The sequence below is a fragment of the Seriola lalandi genome, unplaced genomic scaffold (genome assembly GCF_002814215.2).
Source record: "Seriola lalandi dorsalis isolate HSWRI2012SDOR001 ecotype SW California unplaced genomic scaffold, Sedor1 jcf7180002054861, whole genome shotgun sequence".
Taxonomy (NCBI): Eukaryota; Metazoa; Chordata; class Actinopteri; order Carangiformes; family Carangidae; genus Seriola; species Seriola lalandi.
Window position 1 is genome coordinate 4,848,662 of NW_019525414.1, and position 13,085 is coordinate 4,861,746.

The following is a 13,085-nucleotide window of genomic DNA, read 5'->3' on the forward strand; positions in this document are numbered from 1 at the left end:
GTTAGTTGTAACCGCAGTTTTTCTTCATTAGGTCAGATTTAAGACGTCACAGAAATATTGTGTCTTTGTTTAGATCTGGGTGAACAGTCCTCATAGCGCCAGCGGCTACTACACCATCTACGGGGAGGAGGGCCTGCAGGCGGATCACTTCAACACCAGACTCAGCTTTGGAGAGCCCCACACTCTGTGGGCCAGGACGGGCTACCTGGGCTTCATCAAGAGGACTGAGCTCCTGGATGCAAGCGGAGGTGAGAGGACGCGTGATGAAAGTTACCAAGTTGGAATTTTTGGTTTCAGCAAATTCGCTGAAGTAAATATCAGTAAATTAAAGACACGTCATCACCTTCAAAAATCCAATATTGCTATAAAACAGTTTTTCTCATTGAATTGTAGAATGGTCCAAATACTTTTGTCCTTTTTCTGCTACAGATCGTCATGACGCCTTGTTTGTGGTGGGATCCCTTGATGAAACATTGGAGTTGAGGGGTTTGCGTTATCATCCCATCGACATCGAGACATCTGTGTCCCGAGCCCACCGCAGCATCGCAGAGAGGTGAGGTTCAATCTGTTAGACTACGTCCACACTACCACGTCTTCATTTTAAAACTGCGTTTACAAACGAAAATGATCTCCGTCCAGACCATCACACCTGAAAACGCATACATGCATGAGCAATGATGTACACTCGGCGTACACGAGCCGGTGTAAACAGGAAGCAGATTGTCTTCTCTGCAGTTGATTAGTTGGAAAAAATACTAGGAACGAGGAACAGCAACAGTTAAAACAAAAGATTTAACTCCTCAACAGCTGCTAGCAAAGACAACAAGGTCAGCAGTAATGATTGTATTTCATTATCCATGTTGTATTCACCACTGGTAGTCGAGGCTGATGAGAGCCAATCAGGGAGCGACCGCGGGTGTCTACATCATCGTTTCCAAAAGTCTCTGTTATTGGTGTTTGACGTGTGGACGGAAGGTGAAAACGTCCAAAAGAGATGTGTTTTAAAACGAAATCGTAGTAGTGTGGACATAGTAGTGGTCATGTGCACAGTGTGTAGTTGCCTTTGCAGACTTTTCTATTTACTTAAAAAGACTGTAGTGGTAGACAGTGACACAGACAATGGAACTGAATTCGGCTCGTGCTCTCTCGCTCCTCAGCGCTGTGTTTACATGGACAAACCTGCTGGTGGTGGTGGCGGAGCTGAGCGGCTCGGAGCAGGAGGCCTTGGACCTGGTGCCCCTCGTCACCAACGTGGTCCTGGAGGAGCACCACCTCATCGTCGGGGTGGTGGTCATCGTGGACCCCGGGGTGATCCCTATCAACTCCAGAGGAGAGAAGCAGAGGATGCACCTGCGAGACTCCTTCCTGGCAGACCAACTGGACCCCATCTACGTGGCCTACAACATGTGAACAGCCCTCACCAACCGATGCAGAAAACTGAGCCAGGCTCTGAGGACAGACATGAGGGAGAAGGAATCGGGGTGTGTTCAGTAGCAGCCCCGATATTAAACCTCAGACACACATTCAAAACACCAAACAATGTGGGAATGCGAGTGCAGTACCGGTGCTGTAATGAGAACGTGCTTCCCTCTGAAACTGTTCCTTCTTTGCTTCCACCTGCTCGAGCGCTGCAGTCCAAGTTCACTGAGATTTTCTCTCCTCTGAACAGTAGACACATCTGTCAACTGGAGGAAATTTGATCTTCATCCTCTTGTGCATCCCACTTCTCCCTAATAGCTCCAATTCATGTTTTTTATAAGACATTTTTAATTACATACTTTCATCAGAGAAAGAAATCCTACCCTCCTCCATTCCTTGGTTTTTATCCTGAACCATTCATCCCTGTGTTTATGTTTTGAACCCCCTCGATTCTTGAGGGCAGGATGGTGCACTGGAACTGCTGAGAGGAGCTGGAACTTTGCCCCCCTTGCACTTTGAAGTCCTCGCACCTCTGAGTCCACTTCCTGTCTCACCTGCCTCAAGGGGACCCCCCCCCCCCAATGTCTGCTGCTGTCACTAGAGCAAATCCACAACAGTATTACAAAGTGCCACCAGCAAGTGCAGCCCAGAGGGGCGATCCTGATGCATTACCTTCCTACCAGGTGCACCGTGGCTGTCGCCTCCAATCACATACTGTATTTGCCAGCAGACACGCTGTCGGCATTCACATGTTACAAAATGTCCTAAAAAAATACACCAGAGTTATTTGTTAGTGTGGGAAAAGAAAGACTCACTTCATAAATGTTACAAAGCTGGATAGTAAAGATGAAACAGATTCTTCATTTCCGCTGTAAGTAGGCCTCGGTCCGTTAGATAGTTCTCATGATTGTGATAGTACTAATACATTTTTTTAAAAGCACCAATTTTCAGAAGAAGAGTTGAAGCTATGCCTGGTGTTGAGCTGTGCATGTTAGTTCGGAAGTCAATCAATGTCTACATACAGTCCAAAAAAAAACAACAACAAAAAAACCAAACAAGCCCAGGAGTCACACAGCAGTGGACTGGTGGGTGAAGCACTGTGTCTGCTGATGATTTTAACAGAGCTTCGCCCCATTTTGTGCCTCTCATGTTAGAATTACATACAAGTCAAAGCACATGCATCTGTTTCAACGAAAAATAAATACACTTAAAAACACTGACTGCTGTTCAGGAGAGATTTCCAGACTTCTCAAAGACTTTTCCAATCATCTGGATGAATGAATCCTCCATCTGTTGTACAGAGAAGAACATTTTTGACTCTTTTCCAGGGCTACAAATTGTATTTCCTATTTCACTTAACAGGAAGTGACATACTGTATGTCCTTGTGATTTTTGTAACACACAAGTAAAAATATGAACATGTTATTTTGCATGAAAATATTAAATATTCAGAAGAAACATTGATATTTATCGGTTAAACTGATAGTAAAATTTAAAATTAAGGTTCATATACAAGGAGGAAGGATGTGTTTATTTCTGGTCATTGTTTGGATTAGAAAATACAGTTGCAACACAGGAAACAGGTTACATTTTTTTTATCATGTAACAAACGGTATTTTTTCATCCGGATGTTTAGTCTTTGAGGATTCTGGAAATATCTTCAGAACAGTAAATGTTGATAAATAACCTTCTGGTTTATTTTTTGGAAAATCAGATTCTTTGCTTTGAAACTCAAATGTAATAAATCAGCAGATCGCCAAAAAAACTAAGATAAAAAGGATAAACTCAAGGTCAATTTACCGACTTATTGGAGGGCTTTTGACAATCTACAACTCCATGACAACTGTGCAAACTGCTGAAGAAGACTGTGGCAAATGATTGAAAACTTCAGAAGAAGCAAGTAAGTAGACCTTGAGTTGAGTTTTTTTTGTCAAGGGCTGGCGGAGTCTCACAGGAAGAGTCACTGTCTCCTGGCTTGAACTGAAACGAGCTGCGAGCTTTCAGCTCGTGTGTAGTTACCCATCTCAAAGCAAAGAGCATCTTTCATTTAAAGCCGATTAGATAAATGGAGATCATCAGAAGGCAAGTCACAGCGCCTTTTTATTTTGACATTCACGATCATGGACTGATGAATTTCTAGAGAATAAGATCAAGAATGAGGACAGAACTTTGCCTTACTAAACCTGTGGAACTTCAGTACTTCTTACATTTAATCCCTCATTTCTGGCTGTATGATTAATGTTCTTAAAGAACTGTTCCCCTGTTTTCCACATGTTGAATCCCCAGTTCATAATTCAAAACATACTCATATACTTTTTTTTTTTGTTTAGAGGAAGGGGGGTGTCTTGTTCTTTTTTAAGTTTGTGGTCATGCCTTTCTCATTTCATCATTATCATTTAAACCAATTCTCTCTGAATGTCTCTAACACTGAAAAAAAAAAGTTAAATTAAGAATGAACAACAATCAGTGAGCAACTCGTGATTTAAAAATGGCAGAATCCTCCTTTAACAGAAAAAGGGAGGTAATAAATGAGAGCAAGGGTGTTGTCTGTATACTGTATTTTAGAGGTCAAATACTGTATTACTGGTGTTAATGTGTACATGGAAATGAACTTTGTCGATTTGAAAAAAAAAAAAAAACTTGACTGATCTTTCATACTTGACAGCATTTTTCTGCATTGTTAATTTAATGGTATCACATTGCAAAAGAGAAAAAAAAGGTTTCAGATTATTTTGGCAGGAACAATGTGCACTTTCCCAATATCATTTTGTGTGTGTGTGCGCGCGCGTATGTACAAGAGGGAGTGTGTGTGTGAGCGCGTCCAGTTTAACAGTGATATTTGGCTTCTCTGGTGCAACAAGGTTTGTCTTTTGTAAGAAAATAATCCCAGAATATTAAACCATTTTTTTGTTTCTTCTTTTTTCTCTTTTTTTTTATGTCGCCTCCACTGTATTTTTAATTCTTTTCACCCAAAATTGGAATTTAATATATTTTATAGAGGTTTCATCAATATTTTCCTGATCTAATCTTTATTTTAAAACTGCACAACTTCTGCAAACAGCAGTTTAGTTTAGAAGCAGCTTGACACTCAGTACAGTAAACCACTTTTCATTCAGTGACGGACACTGACGACATGTTTGCGAGCCAGTATCTGGGACAAGTTAGAGTTACTCATGAATAACAAACTGAAGCTTCTGAGCGACTGTGTGATAATTGCTTTGTTGCTACTGTTTCACTCCGACAAGTTTTAATAAAGTTTTATAATTTCATGTCGCCCTTCAAGCCTTTTCAATAGACATTGGTGCTATTCAATAAGGGAAAGTTGACAGACTTTAGTCCTCCAATGTCATTACAAGCAAGGTTTCTTCCTGGATGCCCTTTCTGTGTGAAAATAAGTCATTCTTTTTCCATGCCAACATCTTCAAAGTTTTCACTCGCTGCTCGGTTCTGAAATTGTTGGTCATCACCACTTTTCATCGGCTCTGAGATCTGATGAAAAATCTCTCAACAGGCAACTTCACGAGGACAATGCCAGTCGACATTTTTCCATTTGAATATTTATTTCAGTTTCCAAGTTGTCATGTTGTGAGCAACTTTTCAAACCTCCAAAGTTCTTCTTAAGCACAAAATATAAATGTAACATGTGAGGTAATGAAATTAGGATCTTTCACGCAAAAGTCACAAATCTCAAGGGCCCACAATGTATACCTCAACGACTGTCTGTTCACTATGCATCGTCGAGCTGCAGCAAAGACATTCTGAACTAGTCAATGGTGCGATAACTTCTAACAACATGTCTTACTTGACAAAAACACTGTCACACTGTCATTGGATGTGTTTCACGTCAAATAAAGAAAAAAATGCTTTGTCAGAGTTTCTTGTGCTTTTTCTTCTGGCACCTTCCTTCCACCAGGTGTCAGTCTTAAAAATGAAATAGCTGATTATGATGCCATCACAGCCCCAGTGTCTGTCAGCTTTGACCAAATCTACCCACTATTAAGAAATACCTCCAGATGTTCACATCTGTAACATTACTCTCACCAGAACTTCTCACTTCAACCACTGTTCATTCAGGGAAGAACACTAGAATGATATATGACGTATGATAACTTCATGTAAGAAATAATGAAGATATTTCTTTAATAACACCAAAGGGCACCTCACTACCTGATTGACAGGTTCTTCACTGAGTATTAACTAGTATTTGTCTTTATTTGTCATAATTTACAACAAAGCACACTTTACATCACAACTAACCACTGCACAAACTCTGCTGCTGTGTTTAAGATGTTTACATGTATTTTTCAGGCATCCATTCATTATTATTCAGATATGAAAATCTCTCAGTAGACTGCGACGTGTCATTATTTGTTACATTATTGTGGTTTGGTAATGCAGATTGATGCAGATTGATGCAGATTGACTGAAGTCTGCTCTGTTTCCTTTCCCTTTCCCTGCTTCCTTTCATTTCCTCTGCTTCCTTTCCTCTGCAGTGGTGCTGAATGTGAACCATGCCTGAATAGAGGTAAAAACATGTGAAAATCTAAAATTATACAGCATGCATTTGAAAATGGTCAGCAACAATATTAATAGTAATGGTCCTTCTTCTTAATAAAGGGTCTATAAATAGTATGTTTTGGGTTACCAAGCTGTAAAAAATCCCCTTGGCTGGTTTTCTTTCTTTTTGGTAATGTATAAGGAAAATATAAATGTCAGTAATGCATTAATAAATGCTCATGAGTTTCTCGTTTTACAATAAGCCATTCAATCTGCAGCTGCAAATGTTACTAAGTTGTTGATAAATGGATTTTGATCCAGATGCTCTGATAATTTTCCAGTAAATCGTCTAATGAGCCTCTGGATCCTTCTCAAGCTTTCTGAAAAAGCAAAGCCAAATGTAATACTTGTTTCACAGCAACAGGTTGATCTATTAATGGCTTTTAATGATCTTTAAAGCATTAGTAAATTATTTATTAACTACCCATAGATCAATTGGTCACTACTTATAAGCCCTTTAAAGGTATGCCTCATTCGAAAGTGGTGCCAATGATCAGAGGTGGACAAAGTGCACAGCTCAGAGTCAGAGTAAAGATCCTCCTGATCAAATATGAATTAGTAACTGTCCACTCCTGCCAATGATACAACACATAAATAAATGTGAATGTTAACTGCAGTGTGGAAAATGTTTTGGTTGCTGGTGAAAGTGCAGCCCACTCACAGTGAACAGGTCTGTGTACAGGAGGTCTGTAAATTATCATTCTGCCACTGACACTCACCACTTTAGCTTCAAATACAACATTTGTTACTGTGACAATATGAGTATTGTAATTTCTACAACATGTAAGGTCTCTTATTTATTCTCGTTTTTTTATTCCCATCCTTTTTTCCCTCTTTTCTCAGTTGAGTTGAGCTCCCTTCTTAATTCTCTCACTCTTACAAATAATAATAAAAAGTAATAGGTTCTTAAAACATTATAGAAATATATTTAAAGAAACGCATATGAATAATCTTTTTATGATTTTTTCCTTCCCTTGTATCTGCACAGTTTTTCTTCATTGATTTAGTCACTTGACATATTTTTTAATATTTACAGTGCTGTGGAAAAGCTTTAGGAAGGACGCTTTAAAAAATAACGCCATGAAAAGCTTTTATTTATCAGTTAAAGTCATACAAAGTGCAATTCGCCTGACTACACTTGTGCACAGTTTTTTAAAGCAAGCTGTTCCAAGCATTTTGAAAGAACTTGCTGTGGGCTATGATGAATGAAGTGAATACACAGAAAGTTCTCATGCGAAATAACCAAAACTGCTCTAACAGAAAAAACTGTGTTCATGTTGGGGACCATCACTTCACACGCTGACCGAGAAAAGAGCACTGGTGGATCTAACAGGCTGACTGGTAATTAATCCAGATGGCTGGAAAAAACATACACTGTCTCTCATTTGGCAGCGATATTTATTGACGACGGGCTGGATGTTTCAGAGCAGTATCAGAGCAGCACTGAGCAGAGCAGAGATCAGTCTTGTGTTCGGTCTGTGTGCAAAAGACACTGATGCTGTCTGACTTGTCTTCAGCCAACCTGCAAACCTGCTGGTTCGTGCGTAAACCCCTGGCCTGTGAGGAAGTCCACACTCTTCCCCGAAGCTTGTCACTCCGACCACATAAAACCTCTCCTCATCCTCGCTGTAGCACTGCAGAGGACCTCCGCTGTCGCCCTGAAGCAATCATAAACAGCAGCCATGTTGAGCTGATCTGAAGCCTGCAGCCTGTAGTGACTTTATGCACATATATTATAAACGCACAAGAATCAGCACCTGACAAGAATCAGCCGCCCCGCTCTCCAATCCAGCACAGATCATGTTTTCAGTGACATGGCCGTCGTACCAGTCGATCAGGTTACATGTTGTCCTGTCAATGAGCTCCACCTCAGCTTCCTGCAATCTGTTCAACAGCCTGCCTACAGTGTACACACACAAATTGGTACTCTACTTTTAAAGGGCTTTTATGGTCAATTAGCAATTATATATGAGAGCAATATTTAAAAACACGAGAGGAAAAGGCAACACTTTAATTTGACCTATTTAGCATTCAGAAGCAGTAATAAATATTTAATGAATGGTTTATAACACATTGTAATGTTGTGTTTATTCGTGTATTTGTTTACACCCATAACTCTTCCTGTTGGCATCTACAAGCACAGTCAGATTTTGAATGGCAATATTAAAACAATGCTGTAATAATGTTGAATATGTCTTCATAGGAAACTATTCACAAAAACTGTAAATTAAAAGACATATACAGCATGCTTATAGCTGTGTACCACTACATTATAGCGTCTTATAAACCATTTAGTTAAAGTTTATATACTGCTTATGAACGCTAAACAGAGGCAGCTAAAGTACAGTGTTTAGGAGGAGAATCAAATCAGTTCAAGTAGAATACAAATAAAATAAAATACAAATAGTAAAATAAAACAGGGTGTTTGACTATGTAACTTGAAAGAAGAAATTGCACATTTATACAATTATTTTCTGAGCAAAGATATGGTGGAGTAATGGCATCCTAAGCAGACCCTTCTATTGTAATCTGAGTTTCTCTGTTCTTAGTGTTTCTTTGTTAGTGCATGTTTGTGCACGTGAGTCCCTCCTGTTAAACTGTTGGTCCTCCTCATGTTGATAAAGCAAAAGGGACTTTCTGGAATTTCCTCAACTAAAGAAACCGCATTTATGTGGATCTGAATTCTACATTTTGGCATGATGACAAAGATCTTGCAGCAATCTGTTTTGCACCACAAAGACTCACATACACTCACTAGGCTTTGTTCTCACTTTCCCTTTTATTCATTTTTTTCTGTAATGTACTTTGCTTTCTATTGGTATTGTTAGTTGTTTTCTGTTTTTGCTATTAATCGTGTCAATACTGTCAGCACAGCTCCTTAAGATTAATAGCCCAAAGGGTTAAAAGGGAGGTGTTGGGTGTGGCTGGATTTAACAGGAGCATTTCATTTCATTGTTTTTTTTTTGCATTTCTGTAAGTATTGTGATGCATAAAGTTAAAGAAGTTTTTACCAGCTCCATCAGACTCTTTATGGGCTCCATCTGTGCCGCTCGTGCTTCCGGTCACAGCAGATATGTCTTTCCCAGTGTGACTCTGGAGCCAATACTGGTTTGGCTTTACTGAGACTGAGAGGGACTCCAGCTTCACTAACAACAGGCTCTTCTTTTCCTCGACGTGTAAGTAACTCGATGGCTACATAATGCTACATGTCTGTTTTCACTAGTAACCCTACAGTAGTGTCAGTGTCAGCTAACTTGCTGTTTGGTAAATGTTGCTATCGCTAGCTAGCTAGCTAACTAGCTAACGGCTTTGGCTGGGTTGTTTTTTGTTGGCTTTCGTGTACACAGGGTAACTTTATTAAGTTGTGCATCTTTACGTGTGTTTACTGTTTACACTGGGCTTCTTCACACCTTGCTGGCTGTGGACGTGAAGGGAGGACAGGAGGGGTAGGGGGTTGTGGCCAAAATGGAGGCTGGAGGTGTGGCTGTCGATCAGTGACGATCGCTTACAGCACTTAGGAAGATTTGGGTGAAGGCTTTGTATTCATGCTGTAAATGGGCTGCTGTTAAACACGAATAAATAATAACAATATTTTAGTAATACATTTTTAAGAATAATTTATCATAAACACATTTATTTTTCCTTTGCACAAGTGGCCCACATGTTGGGTTCCTGGTGCAGTCAGGACAATAGAGCTTGTTTAGCAAATGGTATCATGTCATTTGAGCTTGCTTGTCTTCACACATTGAACAATATTTATTAAAACGCTTAATTACTTATAATTTTTTGTAAGTGCAAATTTGCTTTATTATGATATATGCAGTTACAGGTGCTGTTAAAAGAGATTGATAAATAATTTTCCATTTGGATTTTGATTGGCAATTTATCTGTAAAAATATAATATAAGTGTTTACTTTGACTTAACTTTATATAATTATGGCAACTTTCCAAACCCTCTTGTCGAAGTCTTCCTTACAAAGTGTAGTGTTCATTTCAAAGGACTTCCTGGTTAGGTAAATGTTGACGTGTCTAGTTGCAAAGTGGAACCTTATCCCTTCACAGCGAGTCTATATCAGTCAGAGAAGCCAGCAGGGATTCAGTGTCCTGCTCAAGTGCACTTCAGCATTAAAATTCACCATCATGCCTTTCGTGATTATCCTGCAAAATCACTGCGTTTTTAAACCAACCTTTGTAATAGGTGCTCCCCCATCCAGAGATGAAACAGTGGCTGAAGTTTAGGGTGAACTCATGGGTCACATTATGAGGAGTACAGATGGGTTGGACATGGTCAGTGAAGTTGAAGGGAGAGCTTAGGAGCACTAGTGTCACATCGTTGTCAGACGTGTTGTCATCGTAGTCCTTGTGCATTTCGACTCTACTGATGGAGTGGATCTGGGCATGATCTCCAGGAGCAGATAACACATTAAGTCCTGCCACCACACGGAAATGGGCTCTGCTGATCCACCTGGACACAAAACATAACGACAAAGATCGCATTACGAATATAATGGAGCCACTACTTTTTTCATGGTGTTTGCCCACCCCAAGGCACATGACACACAAGGGTTGGTTCCATCAGATCCTGCAAACAGTATCCTTTATTGCACAAGTACAACATAATGTAGGTAACACAGACTGGATATTAGAGTAAAACTTTAATGTTCCTCAAAGTAAACACAGTCAATCCAGTGACTCAGTGTTCGTGCCATCACTTGTCACTAAAACCATCTAGAGAGAGTAACAAGAAGAAGAGGCCAAAAACCAGGAGACATCCTGTGGCGTTCACAGCTGATAACAGGCCAAATCACATTGTTTTTAAAAAGCCAACAGCTCTAATAGACCTTTTAGTGCTGCCTCAAGGGTAATACTTCTGTCCTGATGGTAGCAAATTAAAGTGCATTTGTAAATGACGCTGGGAGTCCAGTAAGATGAGCTGAGCTGTGTCACGTCATGTGATCATTCAAATTTACACTGATGACTTTAGAGCACACATTCACCAGCCAGACGTAGATTACAAAACCAACAAGATCACACGTGGCAAGTTTATCCGAATCACTAGAGGAAGTATTGAACATCAACTTGTTATTTTGTCTACCTCCTGTATTCAAACGTAGATTGAGGTACATGTGACTGCGTGCAGCTCAGTTGGGTATGTGTGTAATACTCACAGGTATTTGTAGAAGCAGTGTGTGGCAGTCAGCACACAAAGGCTGTTTAGGATTGTCCCACCACAGTGGTGCCTGGACTGGATCTGGATGCTGACCTGCCAGGGCCATGCCCCCTCAGGAGCCTCCTGGCCCCCCATTATCCGAGACAGACCTGGGGGTGCAACTAGGGGCCGTTGCCCACAGCCTCATAAAAACAATCAAAAAAAGTTTTCATGTAATTTTTGAAATGACATCTCCCAGTTTACATTATTGTGTGTTCAAGTGTGCGTGATGCTGCTGTGTTAGACATTAACACAGATAAAATTACTTTAAATGAGTTCTGAAACGGTCATTTAATCAATTAGTCAATCAACAGAAAATTTGTTTACATTTTACAACTGATTCATTGTTTAAATCCCAAGCAAAAATGCCGAAAATTCTTAAAAGTCTCAAATGTGTTGATTTGCTGCTTTTCTCTGTTAATATTATTATAAATGATAATTAAATATCTTTGGAATCAAGGAATATGAATGTGTCACTTAGGTTCAGGGAACTAGTGATGAGCATTATTCACATTTTTGCAAAGAAGCAAAGCAAAGAATAAATAGAAAAAATAGAGAGAGAGTGGTGGAAGACATATTCAGATCCTTTACTGAAGTAAAAGCAAAAATATCATAAACATAGAGTATATGATATTTTTTCTACAAGTAAAAGTCCTGCTTTCAAAATGTTACTTTGGCAAAAGTACAAAAGTATTATCAGCAAACAATACTAGTATCAAAAGTATTCATTATATAGAAACACTTATTAACACTTATTTTAGTGTTGCACTGTTAATAATAAATTGTATATTATTTGGTTAATATTTCATGATGTATTTGTCAACATATTGACAGTTTTAAGTACGTTATATGCCACACTACTACTAGCCTAAATTAAATTATTAAAAAGCATCATATTTTATAAGCGTATCATATTTTTATGTAAAATTTGAATCTGAAAAACAATTACGAATAGCTGTCGGATGACGTAGTTATATTTGTCTCTGAAAGAGACTGTCCTGTAAAAAACGAGCCCAAAGATCGTTTGTGCAGCAGGTTAGTATGATCGTCACCCATATCATGTTTTGTTGTTAGGCGACATCTAGTGGCCGTAGTTATCATGACAGGAGCAAAGAGAAAAGTGCGGTGACGTAAATAGTAATAGTAGTAAATAGACCATCAAAGTCCGTGTCAGGACGTCAGGACGTCAGGACGTCAGGCGGAGGTGGGGGTGGATGGACAGAAATAAGACACAGGAGAGGAGGTGTCTGACTCCCATGTGATCCCAGCAGTTTATTTATATTGTCCCTTTAACCCATCAGCGCTCAACCAAGTTAACCACGTTGTTAATATTGTAACCATGACAACAAAGATCGTCAGTTTTGGAAGTACTTATTTAAACCCAAATCACGATCTTTTCATAAACCTAACCAAGTAGTTTTAGTATCAAAACCTGACCCAGCCATGAACGTTAATATGGTATCCACGGCCACGGTACAGTCGCGTGTTTATTTTGGTAACCATGACAACCGAGGTCTGGTACGTATGCAGCCGTATAGGGGCGCTATTTCAGGAGACATTCCTATGGGTCTTATCAAAGGGTTGTAAAAAACGACCTATATGGTTGTTGGCTTAGTTACCACTATCAGTTATAAGGAGAAGTATCTTTCTTAAAAGAAGAGGAAAAATGTTTAAATAGCTCATTTGAAGGCTGCTGTGAGCAACTGTAAGTTAACAATGTATATGGACAGTATAAATCAGACAGCTTGACTAGATTCATACCAGTTTGCCAACCAACTAATTTACAGAAACTGAAGTAGCTCGACCCCCCTGCTCTGGTTTTACTTACTGTCCTGTGGTGAAGTCAGAGCAGCCAAACACAGAGCACTCACAAACAGCAGAAGCCCCTTCAACTCCATGT

The 13,085-nt window shown here is 39.5% G+C and overlaps 2 protein-coding genes across 2 annotated transcripts in view; one reads left to right on the top strand and one right to left on the bottom strand.

Moving 5' to 3' along the window:
- The window catches only part of dip2ba (DIP2 acetate--CoA ligase B (putative)a), a 44,195-nt gene extending 38,903 nt beyond the window's left edge, over positions 1 to 5,292 (top strand). The window contains exons 27-29 of the mRNA XM_087179699.1: positions 74 to 248; positions 430 to 553; positions 1,158 to 5,292. Of these exons, the coding sequence (XP_087035825.1) occupies positions 74 to 248; positions 430 to 553; positions 1,158 to 1,410 (552 nt within the window). The 3' untranslated portion in view covers positions 1,411 to 5,292. The remainder of the gene's footprint in view (positions 1 to 73; positions 249 to 429; positions 554 to 1,157) is intronic.
- A 1,976-nt stretch (positions 5,293 to 7,268) lies between these two features.
- LOC111670737 (transmembrane protease serine 12) lies at positions 7,269 to 13,083 on the bottom strand. Its single transcript, XM_087179701.1, is given in 4 exon segments — positions 7,269 to 7,876; positions 10,164 to 10,441; positions 11,145 to 11,328; positions 13,014 to 13,083. Coding segments are annotated over 4 exon segments (1,140 nt in total).
- Positions 13,084 to 13,085: the final 2 nt, after the last annotated feature.